Genomic DNA, 22,464 nt, shown 5'->3' on the forward strand with positions numbered 1-22,464 from the left:
GAGAAATGGGCAGAATGTTGGTCACACTACAGCAGAGAAAGGGAAATGTTAAGCCTTATAAAATAGTTAGCTTCACCCCTGTTGAGATACGCAGTTATATAGTCAATGGGGGAAAAACCCTGGCTCTAAGGAACAGGATGTCTGATCATACTTAAACAAAGACTCCTTGCTGAAAACAAACCATAACTAATCAAAGGGAGGCATATTATGAAATTTTAAAAACAGTAACAAAAAAGAATTTTTAAATATTACGTTCTGTAAAAGTGATATTCAATTTACATGATCCATCAAGGACTGTCTATCAGCATAAATGCTGATGATCTGCTTCAGTGCCAGAGTACTCACAATTCTTGTTTCAGGTTCAATGCATCTTCTGCATTATCATGTCGACAGCACAAATTTATTAAAGCGGCATAGCCACCAACAACCATGTCTGATTCATATTTTGCTTTCACTTCAAGAGCTTTTTGCATGTTCTGAGATAAAGGACAGAAGCAAAAAAGAAGGAAGAAATGACATAAAGGTAAAAACGTACAATCTTTAGGTTTAGCATTCACAGTGTAGAAAAAGTTAATAGCACTTTAAAAACAAATGGAGCCATGTTATTACTTTCCCTCCTCCTTGGTGTTTTTATTCACCTTTCAAAAAGCGGGCAAAATACATATGTAGGGTTTAAGAGATTTGTTATGTGTAATGCAAAACAAGTTGCTGTGCCAAATTTGATGTTTCAGCTTTGTAGGTATTATAAAAAAGACGTCCAAATTAAATATGTACCCTACTCACAGTCCAATTTCCATACACAGAAATATATATCATGGCAAAGTTCCTCACAGTCTAGTTTATTAATATCCAAGTAAAGTGAAAAAATATTTTAGAATTCAACAGTACTATGTTATAATCTTAAGGTCAGTTATGGTTTTTTCTCCCCAAAAACACAGGCATACGATCAAATCATATTGAACTAGAAACTGAAAAAGTCTAGTGAAATGCCACAAATTGCAGACACACACTAAAATGAACACAAAGTACAGCTGGACGCCTGCTGAAAAAAGGCAAGAGACCCTTTATCTCAGAAAGAGCTTTTTTCCAGCAGGAAAATGGAATTTCAATCCCTGCATTAACAACCTAGTAATATTTGACTTGCAAATGACTACTGCATGTATCAGTTGCTTGACAATCTAGATATAAGAGACCGGAGCCATGGCTTGAAAGGACATTTGGCATGTATGATAAACCTATCACGGCTGTTACTATCATTCACTTTGCAGATTATCGTAAACAAACTACAGCAACCCGAAAACATGCCATTCAAGGTGTAGCTGAAATTAGTTAACCTTTCATTTAATTGCATTCTTCACACACATGACGTATAATAATCAATTGTGAAAATCATAAATATTACATTTGGCTTTGCTTATTACTTTCATCTGTAAAGAATTTTTTACCTTTATAGTACATTTGAAACATTTAAACAAATGTTACCTCTTCTGAACAAAGCGCTACTATGAGTTGCTTTAGGACATCTCCTATAGGTTGATTTGTAGCTTTCAGCTTTTCAAGTGTAGACTCCAAAACAGATGATGGCAGCTGTGCAGTCTACAGTAACAGAAAGGAGAAAGATTTACTACAAAAAGAAAATGCACCCCTTGTCACTCTTCCCTTTAAGCTGACCTTTCCTAGGTGTCATAAAAGCTATCACGGACATTAATCTGGGGATCCGTGGATGAACTCCAGGGATTTTTGAAGCTCCTGGGATACATACGTAAATTTCTTAGATATGCTCATTTTTCTGAGATGGGGAATAGCTGTTATCTACTTCTTAGCTGTATACCGGTGACAAAAATGTTAGGAACCACTGGTTTTATAAGGACACAATCTAGAATTCTCTTAAATGTGGTGGTTATAGCATGTGGAATCTACTCCAAAAACCTACTTACTTTTCGAGAGTCTGTCTTCTCTCTTTCAACCAATACATTAATATCCTAAAATTGAGATTTAAATTAGAATTAGAAAACACATGGAAAAATATATTAGCAAATGTCAAAAGTGAATTTCAAAAGTTTCAGCTCAATTTACTATTTTTCCATCTTTTCAAAGTCTTCCAGAAATTCTATTCATACTTCAATAACCATCGTAATGAAGATCTTAAACACATCCTTCAATATATAAACAGTATTTACCAACCATCAATGAAAAGCTTTCTTTTAATGGTTGCCATGTAAGGAAACTGTTTTTGGCCAAAAGCATCATACTTAAATACAATTTTAACATGATTTATATATAAATTAAGCATTTAAAAAAGTTGATTACTATTTCACACACACCTTAATCAATTCAGGAACATGGTAGCTATTCAGTAGATTACGAATGCCTCTGTAGATATTTTCAGGAATTTTTACATCCTGTGCAAAGGGAAAGGAGGAAAGAAAACAAAAGCAAAAACAAAAACAGGCTGAGTTTTAGACAACCAAACTGAAATTTGTCTAACAGAAATTATCTCAGACATAATTTAAGTCTCCAACTCGTGTATGTCATTGAGAAGTGGTCTGGTTGTACTTAAAAGCAGCAATTTCAAATCTAATAGATACATGTCAGACAGGACAGGCATTATATAGCAAAAAATGAAATGGTACCATCTCCTTCAGCTGATGGAAGTATTGTCTCAAACGCTCCTCCTTGGCCTGTACCTCTGAGTCACTCATGCTGTCAATCAAGTTATAAAGAAAATAGCCAACAGCTTCTGTGGAAAAAAACAAGAGAAAGCATTCCACTAAAATTACTGAGACTGTCATGTTATCAAGATTAATTTATAAGAAATCATTTTGGTGTGAGATGTCACCCTGATGAGAGGCTCTGAAATGGCAACACTGATCACTGAGGCATAGAGATTATGTGGTTTGGGAGCACATATCTAACTGGTGAGTGAAAGGAATATTAATTATTTTCAGACCGAGTGACAGCTTTTCCGTACTGAATCTTACTTCAATCTATTTTTTTCCACCACTCTGTGACAGAAGTGGTCCTGCCCAAGGCCTTACCCCTTTCCTGTCCAAGTCACGAGCAGGAAGAATAAATAAATGCCTTGTACACATTTCTGCACTAATTTTTTTGTGGGCAATATTTAGGGAACATATAAAATTAGAAACGACTGTCAAATGTTGAGTATAGAAAGTTCAGTAATTTTAATAAGCAGATACAGTAATCCTGTGGAGAGCTGCCTATTAGCCAATGAAGAACCAAGATTAACAAAGATGTTTTGTAACAACAGTAATTTTCCTATGCGTTCAAGCATAAAATGTATAGGGCCATGTGTTAATACCTAGGATAGAAAATCTGAACTTTCAAGAAGGGTACCTTCTTAAAGAAAACCATATATTCTAGGCTTCGTTATATGGAAAACAAAAATCATTAAATGTCAAAATAATGTATTTTGGATAATAAATTATATTTAAGTGGGAAAAAACCTAAAGATCTCTTTTACTATTTTATACATTTAAAATTAACTATACCTCCAAAATATTAAAATAGCACACACTAAGAATGACTGGTCTTTAAGCCTATTTTCACAGGTGCTGTAAGAACCGTTTCTTCAGTGTCTGAACAGAAAAAAGCCTCCAACCCTGTCTTTAAAAACAATTACAATGATAAAACCAAACACCTCAGAGATCTCAAAATGTTGTGGTTATCAATATAAAGATTTATAACCAAATGTTTTCAAATTTCACTTTCAAAAAGAAAATGTTTACTGCCGTAATCCTTCTAGCCCATCATTACACAGAAGAATGGATTTGTGGATAAGTTACAATCATCGAAATTGAAACGCTACCCGTTGGTCCTGGAGGCTCCTGGCAATAACGTCCATTCTTATACAACAGTTCTGTTATCTGGTAAGACAGAAAATGCACGCATTGCAGCAAGAGAAGCAAACAAGAACAAATACAATCTGAAATTGAATTCTTGAAATAATAAAGCCTCTTCCCGGTAAGGTATTATTCTATATCACAGTAATTCAACACTACCCCCACCTGCCAAGGAAATTGTTTCGTTTTTAAATAATAGGTTTGTCTTTAAAAACAAAAGCAAAACAAACCCATGTTGAAGGAAAACTACAATGTTTCATGAAATGTCACTAAGAAACCCTCTAAACGGATTTGTTTATATATTGTTTTAAATAAACTGTTATAAACAGGAAATAGCTTACAGGAATTATCAACCAATATTATTTCTCATCATGTTGTTTTTGGTCTTGTTGAAACTGGACCAGTTTCCTCCTTTAAAATGAAGTATTACAGTAAAAAATGCTGGATCACTAAATAACGTAATTTTTTTTTAGTTTTTTCCAATGACATTTTCCCAGTTATTTTAATGGCATTAAAACCAAAGGGGTCAAAAGCTCTCATGCGCTTGTTCTCACAGATTCCTATCAGCTGAACGCACAAATACTAAATGACATACACAACACGTGTTCTTCAACGTTAATTTTGCTGGCAAAATTTTAACTAAAGAAATCCAAATACATATTTTGTGATGAAAATGATTACAAAACCTACAGTACTGGCCAGTAACTTTTGAACACAGTATCTGACTATACATCCTTGGGCTGAAGACAGTAAGAACGGAAACAAACGGCGCGTTTCCTAAGTGACATGAGTTAGGAATTCCGAACTACTTTATGTGTATTCTATGACTGAACTTATTTGCTCTTAAAATAGCACCTGGCACACATTACAAGTGTTAACAACTCAAAATGCAGTTACTTCTACTACTATTAATTTGCTAATATAGAAAATGAGGCAGAATTGACTATATCCCACTTGACTCCACCATGAAAATCAGGCTGCAGTTAACGGCAATTCAGAGCATAGTTAAGGTAGAAAGTACTCAAAAGCAAAGCAAAATGAAACAACTCTCATCAAACTGTTTTTTAACCAACACAGACAGGTATAGAAGGCAGACAATACATTCTACCAGAAATTACGACCATACATATCTAAGATAGCTACATTTAATACCAAATTTTGAACAAAAACACATTTCATGAACAAACCGATAAAAAATCTTTCTAGTCAAAAAAAAATCACTTCCAAATATAGATTTCCCGATCATAAATTATAATTAACTATATAGTTTGACAGGCAGAATACTTAAAACAGAATTAAATGAAATTTAGATTTTAAAAAATATTTAAATTGGGAATTCCAATTAATAATGTACATTCTGATTTTATTTAGCTACAACTCTTTCTTGCAATTCAGGATAAGGATAATTGTACCTCCTGCATGAAGGCAGTTAACCTCTTTAAAAAACAGCAATTTAAAATTGATCTATATATCATACATATTTAGACAAATATGTATGTGTATATATTTTTTAAATTAGCTACTAAATCTGTAAATCAAATGTCACTGCAATGATGTTAACAGCTGTCCTTCGAAAAAACTGAAGACCTTATGAAGAATTTAGGACTAAGGATTGCTTCAGTAATAAATTTCATGCTTTAGGAAGACAGTTTTAAAAAACCACCAATTTCAAGATTCTAAAGTCATTTAATTTATAAGAACATATCATAAATGTATGAAGCTCTTACAACTTTTGCTCTCAATAGCTTTTTATATATCACCTTAGGAACTGCAGTATTAGGAGTACTTACCTTGCTCCAAAGATTTATATCCATACACCTGCAGAGGGCAGCAAAGGATTAAAAATAAATACAGAGGTTTTAAAAAACATTTTAAGTTAAAACACACTAGCAATGATTATATGCAATGCATACAGATCAAAATCAGAAACTAAGTAAGTAAATAAATGTTTCCAAAGGTAACATTTCAGGACAAGATAATTTAGAAAGGCTGACTCTTACTTTGAACCATCAAAATAATGATTGGGTTGGACAAGAATCAGTAAGAACCATCCCTAAATCTTTGGGTCCAAGTTTGACAGAGTTAAGATATTTGCATACTCTCAAAGCATCCCCACAGACTGCTTATTAGTTGCAATGGTAAAGACAGAAACCATATAATGGAGAAACTGAACAACATCTTCACTAGGCGATCAAAATTAACATCACTAATGAGACACTGATGGGACACTGTGTGTTTTTTAGATTTCACTCCCTGAGGACAGAATATCTATTACTCCTGTGGTATTCCAGGCAGTAATGTATAACCTGAACTTAATTAATTAAGGGGAACCATCATAAGGAACATTCCATAAACTAACTGGCCTGTATTCCTCCAAAATGTTAATGTCATAAAAGACAACAGTTGAAAAAGTGTTCTATACTAGAGAAAATTAAAGATAAAAGGCAACTAACATCCATCCCTAAAGCAGGTTCTGGAAAGGAGGTGGGGATATTATAAAAAAAAAAAAAAAAAAAAATTTTGATAAAACTAGAACGAGAAGAGCTACAGTAGACAAAAATATTCCATCAATGTTAAATTTCCTGAATTTGTTAACTGTGCTGTGGTTGTGTAAGAATATCCTTCTTCTTTAGCGGGGGCTCTGGCTGGCTCAGTCAGTAGAGCATGCAACTGTTCTAAGTTCAAACCCCAGATCTGGGGTACAGATTATTTAAAAATAAAATCTTAAAAAGAAAAAAAGAGAATATCTTTGTTCTGTAGAATTATATGCTGCCATATTTAAAGGTAAAGGGTCATAATACATGCAGCCTAAGCCCAAATAGTTAAAAAAAATGTATTATCTATACGTATGTATGTATATACGGATTGATAGATTCATTCACTAATGAATAGGGGTAATGTGCCAAAATGCTAAAAGAAGTTAGTAAATGGGATATAAAGAGTTCTCTGTGCCATTCTTATAATTTTCTGTACATCTCAAATTATTTCAAAGAAAGCAAAAGAAGAGCTCACCCAAATTTTTCCTATTTAAATGAAAAGCCATTTATAAAACAGGATAGCCAGTGAACGCTGGTCTTATACTATTTCTGAGCTTTGTAAATTTAACGTCTATAAGTACTGTATATTTATTTAAGATTTATTTATTTTTATTTGAGAGAGAGAGCGAGCTTGTGTGCACAGGGGCGGGGGCAGAGGATGGAGAGAGAAACTGAAGCAGACTCCACGCAGAGCACAGAGCCCGATGAAGGGCTAGATCTCAGGACTCTGAGATCACAGCCTAAGCTGAAACCAAGAGTCGGACATAAAACCAACTGTGCCATCCAGGCGCTCTTTATATTTAAATATGTCATCTACTTCAGAAAGACTAATCATGTGTTTTAATGGTAATTTTATAATGTAAATGTAATACAATTTATCAAAACTTATAGAATATATTATATATATTATATTTACATTGTAAAATGCCCACAAAATCTATAAGCCTTTTTAAACCTGTACCCTTACAGGTCTTTTTAGGCCTTATAGGCCTTTTTAAACTTGAGGTTGGACAGCTTTGAGTAGACTGAATTTTGGTAGAGTGAGTTAACAAGGCACTTATTTTTATTTTAAATGGAGGTGTTTGGCTGGGTGAGTCAGTAGAGCATGCAACTCTAAATCTCGGTGTTATAAGTTACGAGCCCCATGTTGGGTGTAGAGATTACTTTAAAAAAAAAAAAGGTTTTTTCAGAATGAACTACCAAAACATCCAACAACTTAGATGGATTTCAGGGGCATTATGCTGAGTAAAAAAAGGCCAGTCTCAAAACATGACATACTTTATGAGTCCACTTAATTTTACAGAAAATTATCTTTGCAAAATAACAAAATCATATAAATGGAAAACAAATTAGTGGTTGCCACAGGTTAGGGATGGGGTGGAGGGAGTGGCAGGACTACAGGGGGTGGTGGGAGGGGTATGTGTAGTGACAGAAGTAGTTCTTTATCCTCACCGAGGCAAATCTACACATGTAATAAATGCCAGAACTACACACACACATTGTACTAATGAAAAATTCCTGGTTTTGATAATGTACTATAGTTATGTAATCTGTAACCAGTGGGGGAAAATAGAACACAGAGGGCCTATGCGCTCTCTACTCATCTTTTCAAGTTCTTGTGATTCTATAATTACTTCAAAATAAAAAATAGCAATATGTTCCATGCCCCTCTGGAATCTTCTTCCTTATGACGAAATCATCCCTCCCACTGATACACATTAAGAAATAGTTTTGAAAAAGAAGATAGATTCTTATCTATAGATGGGGAAAAAAGTGTTTATGAAGCCCTATGTTTAGTATAGTGTTTATTTTGTTTTGGGAAAAATTCTTTGAGAAATCAGTTAACAGAAGAAATGATAAACTGACCTAAAAATCATAGCTCAGGGATGTGGCAGAAAATAATCTCTCAACTACTACAAGTTTTCGTCTCACCCATCTACTGATTACATACAGAGCAGCCTCCTGTTTTGTTTCGTGGTTTTTTTTTTTTTAATTTAAAGATTTTATTTATTTGACAGAGAGACAGCCAGAGAGAGAGGGAACACAAGCAGGGGGAGTGGGAGAGGAAGAAACAGGCTCCCAGCAGAGGAGCCTGATGTGGGGCTCGATCCCAGGACTCTGGGATCACGCCCTGAGCCGAAGGAAGACGCTTAACGACTGAGCCACCCCAGGAGCCCCAGAGCAGCCTCCTCTGATTACTTGACTTTTCCATATGTAAAAATAAAAGAAAAAAAACTTTTTAAAAAAAATTTTGCCAAATACTAAGTGAGAAAGTGAGAACTCAAGATATGAGGATATGGGGCGCCTGGGCGGCTCCGTCATTGGGCATCTGCCTTCGGCTCAGGGCGTGATCCCGGCATTCTGGGATCAAGCCCCACATCAGGCTCCTCCACTGGGAGCCTGCTTCTTCCTCTCCCACTCCCCCTGCTTGTGTTCCCTCTCTCACTGGCTGTCTCTTTCTCTGTCAAATAAATAAAAAAAATCTTTAAAAAATAAAAAATAAAAAAAAGATATGAGGATAAAATGCTGCACAGTGAACACTAAGATAAATAGTCTATATTGATAAAAAAATAAGTCATCTTTTTTGACCAGGCTAGAACAGCTTTAATTTCAAGGAATCTTAATCTATAGGTATCTACCACATCTATGAAATTGGGGGGTGGGGGGGGAGAGAACGGAAATCTTTGCAAGCAAGAGGCCAATGCCCAAAAGTACACAATATTAAATCACAAGACTTACACTGGTTTGTTAGCTTTTTGGTATCATGGACCCCTTTGGGAAGCTGATGAATCCCTCCTTTCAATTACTGTTAATTTCGTCAGATGTGATAATATTATAGTGGTTACTTTGTTGTATTTAAAATAAGTTCTGGGGGCACCTGGGTGGCTCAGTCAGTTAAGCATCCGACTTCTGATTTCAGCCAGGTCATGATCTTAGGGTTGTGAAATCGAGTCCCCATCTGCTTGAGATTTTTCTCTCCCCTTCTCCCTCTTCCCCTCTTCCCCTCTCCCTCTCTAAAAAACAAAAACAAAAACAACAAAAAATAAAATAAGGGTCGCCTGGGTGGTTCAGCTGGTTGAGCGTCCAGCTCTTCGTTTTGGCTCAGGTCATGATCTCAGGGTTGTGAGATGGAGCTCTGAGCTCAGTGGGAAGTTTCTTGAAGATTCCCTCCTTCTGCCCCTCCCCCAACTCATGTGCATGGTCTCTCTCAAATAAATCTTTAAAAAATAATAAAATAAAAAAATAAGCTCTGAGATGTATTACTGAAGTCTTTATAGGTAGAATGACAAGAGATCTGTAATCTGAACAGTCCATCCAGGAGGAGAAGAAGGGGTTGGGGGAGGAAAAAAATGAAACAAGATGGCCAAAATCTTAACTGCTAAAGCTGGCTGATGGATACTTTTCAGAGTTCTACTTTTGTGAATGTTTGAAAACTCCCATAGTAAAACACAAACACACACCATCTCTGGTCTAAATGTTGAACCTCTACTCCAACTCTCAACATTAATAAGCTGGGCTTCCTTTTTTTTTTTTTTAAGATTTTATTTATTTGAGAGAGAGAGAGACAGAGATAGTGTGAGAAAGCACAAGCCAGGAGAAGGAAGGGAGCCTGATGAGGGCCTCGATCCCAGGACCATGGGATCATGACTTGAGGTGAGGGCAGACGTTCTACCGACTGAGCCACTTAGATGCCCCAGCTGGGCTTCCTTTTTAAGAAAAGCTACTTAATCATATCTTTCTATCAAACAACTTACATAAAATAAAAAATATTAAGATATTAAATTGCCCTCAAACCCGACATTAAGTACCCAGGGAAGGCATGGAGATATAACTTCAGAATTGTATCTGTATCTAAAAGAGCTCACAATGACTAAAAGCCCTACCCTGAATGTGAACCTTCAGGATAGATGGCACAGGTTAAAAAAAAAAAAAAAAAAAGTACAGAATCTTTTAAAACTAAGCTTTTGTAAAGAACAGTCAACACTTCTTCACTGTATATTTACTCCTTAATTGAATGCAATCTGACTTCTGGCCCCAAACCTCCACTTAAAGTACTCTTGTTAAAATTACCATTAATCTCAACTCAAAATTCAACTAACACTTTTTGGTCCTCTTTAACTAAGTTTTGAGATTTGTGCTGTCGATCATTCTCTGCCAATCTCCCACTGATGCTACTCAGTGCCTTTCAGAAATTCTCCGTCCCTGCCTGCTCCTTAAGCAATCCTCTGTACCAGGTTCCAAGTGCCTTACATTCTTTTATTTTTAAGATAATCCTACATGTAGATATTTAAATTCCTGTATCACAGGGGCACCTGGGTGACTCAGTCGTTAAGCGTCTGCCTTCGGCTCAGGGCGTGATCCCAGCGTTCTGGGATCGAGCCCCACATCAGGCTCCTCCACTGGGAGCCTGCTTCTTCCTCTCCCACTCCCCCTGCTTGTGTTCCCTCTCTCGCTGGCTGTCTCTCTCTCTCTATCAAATAAATAAATAAATAAAATCTAAATAAATAAATAAATAAATAAATAAACAAACAGACAAATAAATAAATAAATTCCTGTATCACAAAAAAGCAAACAGAAAGGCTAAGCAGGGATGCCTGGCTGGCTCAGTCAGTAGAGCACATGACTCGATCTCAGGGTTGTGAGTTCAAGCCCCATGATGAGCATAAAGATTGCTTAAAAAAGAAAACAAATAGGCTATGTAAAGTATCTTCACCTGAAATTCCACAGGCACTTCAAAAGATCTCACAAATCATTACCTGCACCCTTTTCTCCTCTTTGAATATCCACTGTCAGTCTTACCTTCATTACATAAATCAATGGCTCAAAGCCATGACTCAAAGTCCAAACCTCATGACTTGGAATGAGATCATTCATGAAGGGCCCCAGGCTACCATTTTGGCTTTATTTCTTGCCATTATTTCATAGTTTCTTGGGCTACCATTACAGTAATCTACCTTCAGGTCCCCGGATGCACTGTTTTGTCAGCCTCAATACCTTACAGTTGCCTTCTTATTTTCTGGTCTCCAGCTATGAACAACTCGACAAGAAGTTTCCCGTTCATCCTTGACTTACCTATTATTTTGTGGTCCCAGCCCTCGGCACACACAAGTAAGTTTCTGAGCACTCAAATTGTTTTAAATGTCGTGAGGGGGAGCCTCACTGGCTGACTGAAAAGAGGACTGTACCGTCCGGCATTTATCTTGGTGAATTCAATAGGGCTAATATCAGAAACCTGGTATTTTTTTTCAACATATGAAAAGCAGCACCACTTCAATGGCAAGAAGTCCCACTTGCCAAGTTCAGACTATCTGCATCCAGTCAGAGAATCCTTCCTTCAATCACAGGACTCTTCTGTGGCAAAAAAGACTTAAATGCCTGCATGTCAATTCTGAAGCATTTATCTTTTTGATATGTTACACTCCCAGCCAAGTTTTGAACTAGTTTCAGTGACATTTTGTCTCTTGGAAGCGACTCAGTATTTCTGGTGGTGGCGTTTTCAATAATATACAATATGTATACTGCCCTCTTTCTTATTTGCACTTTTTCAGCTAGCACTATTGTTAGAAGGAAAGTCTTACTCATACTTACTATCATCCCACCTCGGATCTGACGTAAGAATTTACAAACTTTATCAGTCAGATTTAAAATGCCCTTTAAGATATTCTTTAAAAAGAGCCTTATTTTTTAAAAAAGCTTAGAAGCAAAAATTCCCTAGTAATCTTAAATAATCTCACCCTAACTAAGCAGTATTGAATGTAAATAGTATTCTACAGATGACTTTGCCTACATACGTTAACAATTTATAAATTGTAAAACTTGAAGAAGGCATGTACTTGATTGGTAATTAATGACCATGTCTTGAGCTTATCAACTTACAGAAATACTAGCTCTCCACTCAAACACTACTCTCAAAAGACATGAAGAAAAATAGTATTAGTATTTCAAAAATATTGTGGGAGCATAAAAAATTAATCTGGGGGGCGCCTGGGTGGCTCAGTCGTTAAGCATCTGCCTTCGGCTCAGGGCGTGATCCCAGAGTTCTTGGTTCGAGCCCCATATCAGGCTCCTCCGCTGGGAGCCTGCTTCTTCCTCTCCCACTCCCCCTGTTTGTGTTCCCTTTCCCGCTGGCTGTGTCTCTCTCTCTCTGTCAAATAAATACATAAAATCTTAAAAAAAAAAAAAAAGAAAATTAATCTGGGCCAGCAGGTTATAGAACACAGACCCTGGACCTACCACTTCGGGGGCAGTTTATACTGAGGGTAGACAACTATGCCACAATCACATGCCAATATTGAACTGCATATCTAAGTTTCCCTGCGGATTGGCTAAGGTGACTATGATATCTCATTCGATGCTCCGTAACTTCTTACATTTTGGATGATTATGAATAATTACTTTTGCTAAGGAGTAACTAAGTGACTCTCTTACAGGACTTGCAGACAGTTAATTTGGGCTCTACTGGGAATGCCCATCAGTGCTCAGTTTTCTTCTACTCATTCAGCCAATTCTGAAGTTGCTAGAGTACAATGGGACTTTGGAGAAGCACACGATAGGTAACTGTTTGAATAGTTGTACTAAATGTCCTACAAAGGGATTTTTTTTTTCTTAAAGATTTATTTATTTGAGAGAGAGAAGAGTGTGAGTGCAGTGGGGAGGGGCAGAGGGAGAGGAGAGAGAGAAACTCAAGCAGACTCTGCATTGAGCGCAGAGCCTGACACGGGGCTTGTTCTCACAACCCTGAGATCCCAACCCGAGCCAAAACCAAGAGTTGGACTATTAACTGATTGTGCCACCCAGGCGCCCCCTTGCAAAAGGATTTTGAAGTATATATACCATTTGATTCGCATCAAATAAAAGAACAGAAGGCTACATTATAATGCTAAGATACTGCATTGCAACAACATTATGTTCTGAATTTTTAATAGTTTTTGGGCTGGGAGAGAAAGAAAGAAATCACCTATAGTCATAAATCCTTCAAAATATGTACATATTCTTATGAATAACCTCAAATTATCAGAGCCTGAAACTTTTCTATATCTATAATAAGAAAAACTCACCAACATAATACAGTTTTAGAACCTACAGATTTAAAATACTTTCCCAGGAGGGACTAGTTACAGCTTGTCATAGAGCAGACTACCAGAGGGGAGAGACCCTGACATAGAGCTCTGGAGACCTACAGCTCAGTCTTTAGCTGAGTACTTAAAATCACATGTGAGTGAGGAAAGCCTAGGGAACTATCTAAGACCTTTCCAGAGACTGAAAAAGACAAAACCCACACAGGCATGGGAATAGTTCACATTTCCAACAATCTCAAAAATATATGGGGTAGGCGTGCCTGGTTGGCTCAGTCAGTGGAGCATGTGACTCTTAATCTCAGGGTTGTGGGTTTGAGCCCCACGCTGGGTGTAGAGATTACTTAAAAATAAAATCTTTTAAGAAAACACAAAAACCATGGGCTAGCAAGCAGAATACTCAGAAGGATACTGCCTCAATAGTGGAGCTGAATTAATTTAGTGGGTATAATCCTAGACTTAAGGCTGCTCTAATCCTGCCTAGCAAAGCATAATGCAAGCACTAAGAACACTATTCCAAGAAACTTAACTCAAGACATCGGAACAAAGCTCAAAAATATTTAAAGGAATAAAAAAAAAAAATCCACCTTCAGTAGAATAAATTTCACATCTGGCATCCAATCAGAAATTACAAAGAAGCAAAAATATATGATGTATAATGAGGGGAAAAAAGTAACCAAGAGAAACAGACCGAAAAATGACACAAATGATAGAATTAACAGACAAAGCCATCAAAAAGTATCTATCAATATTATCTCCATATAGTCAAGAAGGAAGAAAAAAGCGTAAGTATGCTAAGGAGATATGGAAGATATATTTTTAAAAATCCAAACTGAATTTCTAGAAATGAGAATTATCATATCTGAGATTAAAATATATTCTAGATGGACGTCTGCCTATCTGCACAAGCCTCCACACTGCACAAATTAGTCTACTTTCTTCAAAATAAAGGCCAAGTTCCTTTATGTTATTTACCATATTTCAATCTGATCCCAACAAGCACCTCCAACCCCACAATAAACACTGGCTAAATTAAAGGGAATGCCTAAACACAGAAGCGGAAAATAAAGCCTCCGTATTAATTCAACAGCACCGACCATGTGCCCGTATCAATCTAGGCACTGAAGATTGTGCAATAAACCAAACAAACACAGAGCGTATGTTCTAATCAGCCAAACAGCTGCCACAAAATCTGTCACAAAATAATAACAAAAAGATATACATGCCTTTATATTTAAACCATTTGTTTTCCCAAATTACCACAACTTAGGTTGCCTAATTTCCCAGCCCACAATAAATCAAAAACAGCAAATTATGTAAGTGTGTGTAGGTTACTTATGGCAAATATACTGAAAGTTGTCAAGAGTGACAGCAAAAACTCTTATAGCAAAGATGATGACACAGTTAAAAAGCAGAAACAGAAAACGTAGCAAGCAGACTCATTTACTGGAGGGGCAAGCAGCTGTGCACACTTTAATCACTAAGGCACTATGAGCTCAATGACTGACCTAGGTATATATCGGAATGTACAACTTGTTTTTTTCCCATCACACGGGATCAACTTTATAGTTTAAAGATTTTATTTATTTATTTGACAGTGATAGAGACAGCCAGCGAGAGAGGGAACACAAGCAGGGGGAGTGGGAGAGGAAGAAGCAGGCTTCCAGTGGAGGAGCCTGATGTGGGGCTCGATCCCAGAACGCCGGGATCACGCCCTGAGCCGAAGGCAGATGCTTAACGACTGAGCCACCCAGGCGCCCCCCAACTTTATAGTTTAAATACCTTGGTTAAGAAGTCTAGGAGACAAACCATAAGAGACTCTTAATCATAGGAAAGAAACTGAGGATTGCTGGAGCGGGGTGGGGTGGGGGAGGGATGGGGTAACTAGGTGATGGACACTGGGGAGGGTATGTGTTGTAATGAGCACTGGGTATTATGTAAGACTGATGAATCACAGACCTGTACCCTTGAAACAAATAATACATTGTATGTTAATTAAAAAAAAAAAGAAGGACATGTGAAATATGACAACTGCCATTCAAACGGACTAAAAAAGTATGACATAATGTTAGTCAAGTTAAAGGAAATACACACGACCTGGAAGTTTATACAAAAAAACTTTTCAAGACATTTTTCAAGGACAATCAAATGACAATGTTACTATGCTTGATTTCATAATATATTACAGGTTCTGAATTATTTTTATGGGTTTTTTTTTTAAATCTGGCTCTACTAGCATTTTTATCCACCTGATTATGTATTCTATATTTTCAAACTTTATTTTTAAAGGCACAGTCCTTGGTTTGTTTTTTAACCTAACACAAAACTATCCCTGAAAAGAGTGGAACTGCACTGGCTAAAGAAAGGGCAGTAACACGGAATCCCACCTACCTATTCTTGCCTGCCATGGAGGTTCTAGAGATGTCTACAGAAAACCCTAGTGCTCCTGCCAATGAACAGGCTAAAAAATACTGAGATTAGTATCAGAAGTCATTAACATTAATACAGAAAGAATGACAAATTTAAAAATTCATTCTCTTGTGGCTACCACTGTAAACAACCTATTCAACAAGATTACCAATGGCTGCTAAAACCACTGAATGAAAGATTCTGAGAAACAGGACAGACCCGCTGTCGCAAAGTATCATCACACAGACTTCTTACTAATCAAAGGGAATGAGGTTCCTTTGCAAGAGACATGGGGCCACCACCATAACCAAGTGATCAAACTTAGTTGATGGCACCACCATTTTGTCTCTTACTGCAGTAGGAAATGCCATCACCTATAGAGTATTCTTGCTAAAAATATTCAACCTGAATCTGATATGAGGAAAAAATTAGATGAATACAAACCTACAGAGAAAGTAGCCTGGACTCTTCAACAAAGTCAATGGCATAAAGACCAAAAAAAGGTAGGGGAATTGTTCTGGATTAATAAAGAGATAGCAACCACATGCAATGCATGTACTCACTGAATCCTCAATCAAAAAGTAAAACAGCTATAAAAGGAATTTTTAGAAGTAAGACAACGTAAACATTAACTATGTATATTAGATGATATTATAGTATTGTTAATATTTTAGGAGTGATATTGGTATTATGATTATATAGATGATGACCTTATTCTTACAAGAGAGAAGCTGAAGGATCCAGTGCCATGAAGTCAACAGCTTCAAGTGGTTCAGCAAACAAGAGAAAAGTATATATACGTATGTGCTTGTGTGTGTATATATTAGAGAAGAAGTGTTTGAGAAAGCAAATATGGCAAAATATCAAATATGGTGAATCTCCATAAAGGGTATGTAGGGTGATTCCTTTACTCTTCTTTCAACTCATTATGTTTGAATATTTTCAAAATAACAAAATTGAGAGAGGAAAAGGTCATTAACATCCCCTGAGCACACAGAGGAAGACAACGGTATTACACTGACCAAAGTCACCTTGAAATTAAATACTCAAAAATACCAATCAAACATATGTACAACTTTGTAACTCCAACCCACCATTTTCAAACAGCGCTTTTTCTTTGAAACACGACTTTTACCAAATCTGTGTGTACTTCTTGGAAAAGATAATATAAAAGACTGCCTACACTCAAGTCAACTACTTGGTAGGAAGAATAACACAGATAAGGTTATTTTAGGCAACTGGTATACTGGAAGATTTGGAAGATAAGAATATCTATCTTTCCTTATATAGCAGGTCACAAAAACAGGAGAAATCAGGCAAAGAATATTATAAGGTAATCATCTTACCTCCTAAAGCCTAGACTTAGAGTGCTTCTCAAAGAAACGAATGACAAAGGCTGTGTATTTGACTGCACTGCAAAAGAAAGTGATCATCATTAAATCCCAAACCAACCCCAAAAAACTTATTAACTTCTTTGGAAATACATACCTTTTAATTTTCATTTTGGAAATTTTATTTTTAAGATGGAAATGTTCTCATACAAAATTAATTAGATAATGACATAATTTATATTTGCATTATAAGCTATCCTTTAAAAACATTTTTACTTCATTTTCATGAATATATACAACTGATGAATTTATATTCTTTGGTATAAAGAGTAATAGCTAATCATCTACCAGCACACTGAGAGTCGGTCTGTACACATACCAAAACTGTGTGTTACTAGACAATGTGGCACTATGAAGGAAGAGACTGTAACTACTTTATAGGACTTCTATCCTTTAAAAGTTCTTTTCTCAAAGTAGCAGTGGGTTCTGTTGAACCATTCACACTCTTGTCATGCCATTTTCCACTATGATCAATGACTTCATTCGTGTAAGAGTGACGACCTAAAGTCATAATAAAATAAGTCTTTACCTCTGTTGTATAATTGATTTATAATCACCTTTCACTTTTCTAAGTATTTGTCCACTCTATTATTCATTTTGTCACTCAACAATCTACAACATTGTGTTTCCATGCTGACACTGTACGTCTGATTTGCCTTAACACATAGGCCTGATTCTTCACGTAATCCTTACCCATAACTAGCAAGGGCGAAAATCAAAGTAGGCATCTCCTGAATTTATTTTTCCCTGTCATTGTATTAAAATGGTGCCATGTTATAAGTAACTGATTTACTCTTTTCACATGTCATGTGACTACTAAACAATCCAAGATGGAGAGAATTGGAGAGGAGCTCATAGTACATGTAAATTCTGAAAACAGAATTAATACAGTTTAGAAAAGATTAAGATACCTGGTTAACTTAAAACAAAAACAACAAAAAACAGCTCATGGGAAAAGTCACAGAATATTTTAAGAGTATTTGCTCATCTCTCCTAAATATGAAAAATTTAATTCGCACACACAAGGAGAACTGTTTTAGATCGAGTGTTACATCCTTGAACATAAAGTAAAAGTTTCTCAATGGTTTTATGCAGCCCTTGAAAATCTAAAACTCATTTTTTAAATGATCAGCATTCAGTCACTCAAGGAATTTTAAAGGACACGTAACTACATGTCTTTCAACAACCTTTAATACTGCTTAACCAAATTAATTTTCCACGCCTACAAACAAGCAGGAAAATGTTTCCTACTACTGCACAAACTGGATCAAGATAAGCCAGTACTTTTTTCTACTCCCTGCCATTCCTTGTGATGTGGTAACCACAAGTGCCTACCTAGGAGCGGCCTACCGTGAGTACCAGCAATCACAGAACTGCTTTTCGAAGACCTGGAAAAGAAAGCAGGACGGGAGGGCACCGAAAGGAGTGGCCTGAAATACTCTTTATTCTTAAAGTTCTGGGACTTTTTCTTTCACAAATTTAATAAACAACCTCTTAAAAAGTTACTTTTATACTACTCAAATTAGTATTTTACAGAATACTGTCAAATTTTTATTCATCAAAAGGGTGACCAGAAACATCTCAGCAAGATGAAGGCTGCTGACAAAAAGCATCTAGTTTCCTTAGCAACAAACAAGTCTGAAAAATCGAGGCTGACCACGAAGTGGAACGGATGGTCTGATAAAGGGAAAAGGCAGCGCTCACGTATGCACCTTGTGCACCCAGATTCCTCTGCTAATGCTTCTCTGTTTTCATCCTGTCAGTAAGGCAAATCTATATATTATTCTGAGTGGAAGGCAAAATCAATACCCTCAGATAGCAGCTGGCATTAATACTCAACCTTTAACTCAAACAACCACAACCTCTAACAGTCACCATTTTTCATACTGAACACTTCGCCTTTTCCTTACAATATTAAGATGAACGATTTTAAATACTAATAGTAGGGTTTTTACAATGCTTCCACCTATACAATTTGAGTATACATTAATCCGAGCTTAACTTCTAACATTTTAGGGGTCTAGAAACTGATGTTTGTGTGTTTTGTTTTTAAATGGCATCTTTTTCACAAGATTAGAAAAACAGTCAAGTAATGTCATAGATACGTTCAAAAATGAAGACCTTAAGAAATGTCTTATTTAGTAAAATGTAGTAGGGTGAAACAGTAATGGTGAATATTAGAAGATCTTGGTTCTGGCTCAATCGTTAACTTTGACCAAATCATTTAACCCTCTCTCTGCCTTTCTTCATCTATCAATGTAGGTTAATTTTATTGACACGTGATGAGTATTATAAAGCACTGTGGCATTTATAAGTGTTTAGTAAACATCTGCCATGTTTTGGTTAATGAGGACTAGGAGACAGGCTTCATGTAACAATGGCTGTAATAGGCATTAGGTTTAGAAAACACTTTTCAAAAACAACATCTCAAATGATTTTTTTTCACAATGACTCCCACAAGGTAGATAAGTAATACTATCCCCATTTCATGAAATTGAAACAAAAAGACCTGTTTAATTCCCATAATCAGCGGCTTAATTATAAACAGAAGCCAAGTCTTCTGGGTCCTAATCTACCACCATGTTATCTCCAAGGTCCTTTTAACTTTAAAATTACTTCCAAATTATCCACAAGTTCAACTCATAAACAGTCTTATCAGTTTGACTTAAGCAAAACATATAAAAAAAAAAAACAAGTAAATTTACCCTGACCTTCCCTGAGGTAGGTATCGAGGGCATGAACTACCCTGTATGCCCTCAGTAGGAACCGAAATCAATACCTGTCAAGTTTACTGCTAATGTTTCATACTTACAAAATGATAAAATATAGGCTAAGTTCCCATTGACTGCTTCACTTCTCAATTCAGCTTGTGAAAATACACTGCTTTCAGGTAGATATCCATTTTCCTACAGATAAAGCATATTTCAATGATAATATACCACAGCTAAAAATATTTTGATACGCCATTCAAATTTCCCATTTTCCCATTTCTTTATATCACCACATTCTTCAATAATCCTTCCTTTAAAAAAACTCATTTTCTAGAACAATATGTAAACTGAATAACTGAACTTTAGCGAAAGCTATGAGATGGGGTTCCAACATTCCGAATTAAATGCTTATCTTCAAATTCAGATCATCTGTTACCCTTAGAACACCTTCCTTCTAGGAAGTTTACTACTGAAGGCACTGGAACAAATCTCTTTCACAACAAAACAAAAATTTAATGTACTGATCTAAAATGATACTTTGGGACATATTACTGAGTTAAAGATCAATTTTAACTCTATTTAACTCCAAATGATTAATCATGTGTCCCAACATCATCACTTGTTTAATAACTTAAGTATCTGAGCCAAAATTCAGTTCTAACACATTTATCGAAGCACTGTATAATAGCACAATATTTAAAACCGCCCAGTCAATAATAAGCAATAACTAAAAATAAATTATGGTATATCCATACAATAAAACAGCATGCAACCATAAAAAATAATTGCTGGAATTACATACTGTAATAGGAAGTGCCGAGTGAAAAAAGTAGGTTTTAGGGAAATAAGAGTATGTGGGAAAATTACTTTTTTAAATGTAATTTTTAACATTAAAATATGTATAGCACAGCCTCAGAATACTCAGGGAAGAGAAGTAAAGACACTCAAGACATAAACTCTGCCTCTAAGAGGATTGTAATTATGTAATTATTTCAATGAAAGAAAAGACCGCTCTAAAAATATTAGAAAAATCTAGGCATTATGTGAATAACCACCTAGGAAACAGATTTTTTGAACAAAGTGTTTATTAAAAGTGTTTGTGCTCTGCCATGTTGCTCCTAATTGTATAGCACTTTGTTTTGAAAGTGGAAAGTGCAACCCTTGCTGATCCAATGCACTCTCCAAGTCAATTTCTTCCTGTGCCCCTTCATGAATGCCTTGCCTATTCTGATGTGAACAGTAAGTGCTGGGTAGGAAAACAATGCCTTGGGAGTCAAACAAAAGATTATTTAAAAAAAAGAAGAAGAAGAATAGTAAGTATACTAAGAGTGTATTATGAAAATTCATATACAAGTGAAAAGTAAAGGTCAAAAAATGAAAACCACAGTTACACTATAAAGTGGGATTAAGGAGCGTCTATTGTTTTATTTACATTTTTCCTGATATTGGCCTATTGTCTTTCAACACACAAGAAAAGTGCTGCTTTGCCTTTTTAAGTTTTTTAAGTTTAAGCACTATAGACTTTAACCAGTATTTTTACAAAGCTTTAGAAAATTGTATACAATGACCATTTTTAGTACTCAGCTTAACGACTTTTCTTTCTTCTTTTTTTTTGGGTTACCACTAAACAATTAGGGAGGAAAGAAATCTCTTTAATTATGAAATTAAAATCAAACCTGCTTGTACTCACCTGCAGAACAGCATGAGCTGACCTCACACTATCAAAGGATGGAAACACGTAATTTATATATGTCTCCTGATCAGGACTTACTCCCATTTCGTGCATTGCTTTGAGAACTTCTATTATACCTGTAAGATTAAATTTAGAAGCACACAGATGAACTACTTGGAATAAATTAACAAAAGATCAGAAAGTTCAGTTCATTTACTTTCTGAATCATAATGTACAAAAAACTCATTTTGTCTAAAAAGAGAAAGCAGAAAAGCAACAGAACTAGGAAATAAGACGATAAATGAAAAAAAATTAATTCCTCCTTTCTTCATCTATTAATTCAGCAGCAAGTGCTAAGGAAATACTCTAGAAATGATAACTGTAAGAAAATCTAAAATAATTAAGCAACATGCCTAATGCTTCTGGCACCCAAATGAACAGAGGTTATAAAACATCACTGCTACTACAGAGCAGTGATGGATCGACACAAGAAAACTGGACCCAATAAATGCTGCAGAGGGAAGGGATGAGCGGGCACTCAAATAAATAAATAAATAAAATCTTAAAAACAAAAACAAAAACTTCCCCTAGAAGTCCCTGTTATGATAAGTACCTTATCATATCCTCTACAGAAATTACATTTCTATAAACTCGTTAATGTGCTCCAGACAAATACGTGATTGTAAATTCCCGCTGAGTACAGAAATACACAGGCACGTGTGACTACTTTATGAATATCTGCACATTTCTTTAAGATAAAATTCAGATTATTCAGGCTAGTTTAATTATATTTAAAATCACCTAATGG

General features: G+C 35.9%; 1 protein-coding gene across 1 annotated transcript in view; it reads right to left on the reverse strand.

Moving 5' to 3' along the window:
* Positions 1-22,464, reverse strand: part of LRPPRC (leucine rich pentatricopeptide repeat containing) — a 106,847-nt gene that overhangs the window by 55,395 nt on the left and 28,988 nt on the right. Inside the window, exons 12-21 of the mRNA XM_026486834.4 lie at positions 21,675-21,793; positions 20,086-20,179; positions 17,229-17,295; positions 5,651-5,678; positions 3,827-3,884; positions 2,634-2,740; positions 2,325-2,402; positions 1,938-1,982; positions 1,483-1,596; positions 346-476 (exon numbers count right to left, since the gene is read on the reverse strand). Of these exons, the coding sequence (XP_026342619.1) occupies positions 346-476; positions 1,483-1,596; positions 1,938-1,982; positions 2,325-2,402; positions 2,634-2,740; positions 3,827-3,884; positions 5,651-5,678; positions 17,229-17,295; positions 20,086-20,179; positions 21,675-21,793 (841 nt within the window). The remainder of the gene's footprint in view (positions 1-345; positions 477-1,482; positions 1,597-1,937; positions 1,983-2,324; positions 2,403-2,633; positions 2,741-3,826; positions 3,885-5,650; positions 5,679-17,228; positions 17,296-20,085; positions 20,180-21,674; positions 21,794-22,464) is intronic.

This window comes from Ursus arctos, unplaced genomic scaffold, assembly GCF_023065955.2.
Source record: "Ursus arctos isolate Adak ecotype North America unplaced genomic scaffold, UrsArc2.0 scaffold_8, whole genome shotgun sequence".
Taxonomy (NCBI): Eukaryota; Metazoa; Chordata; class Mammalia; order Carnivora; family Ursidae; genus Ursus; species Ursus arctos.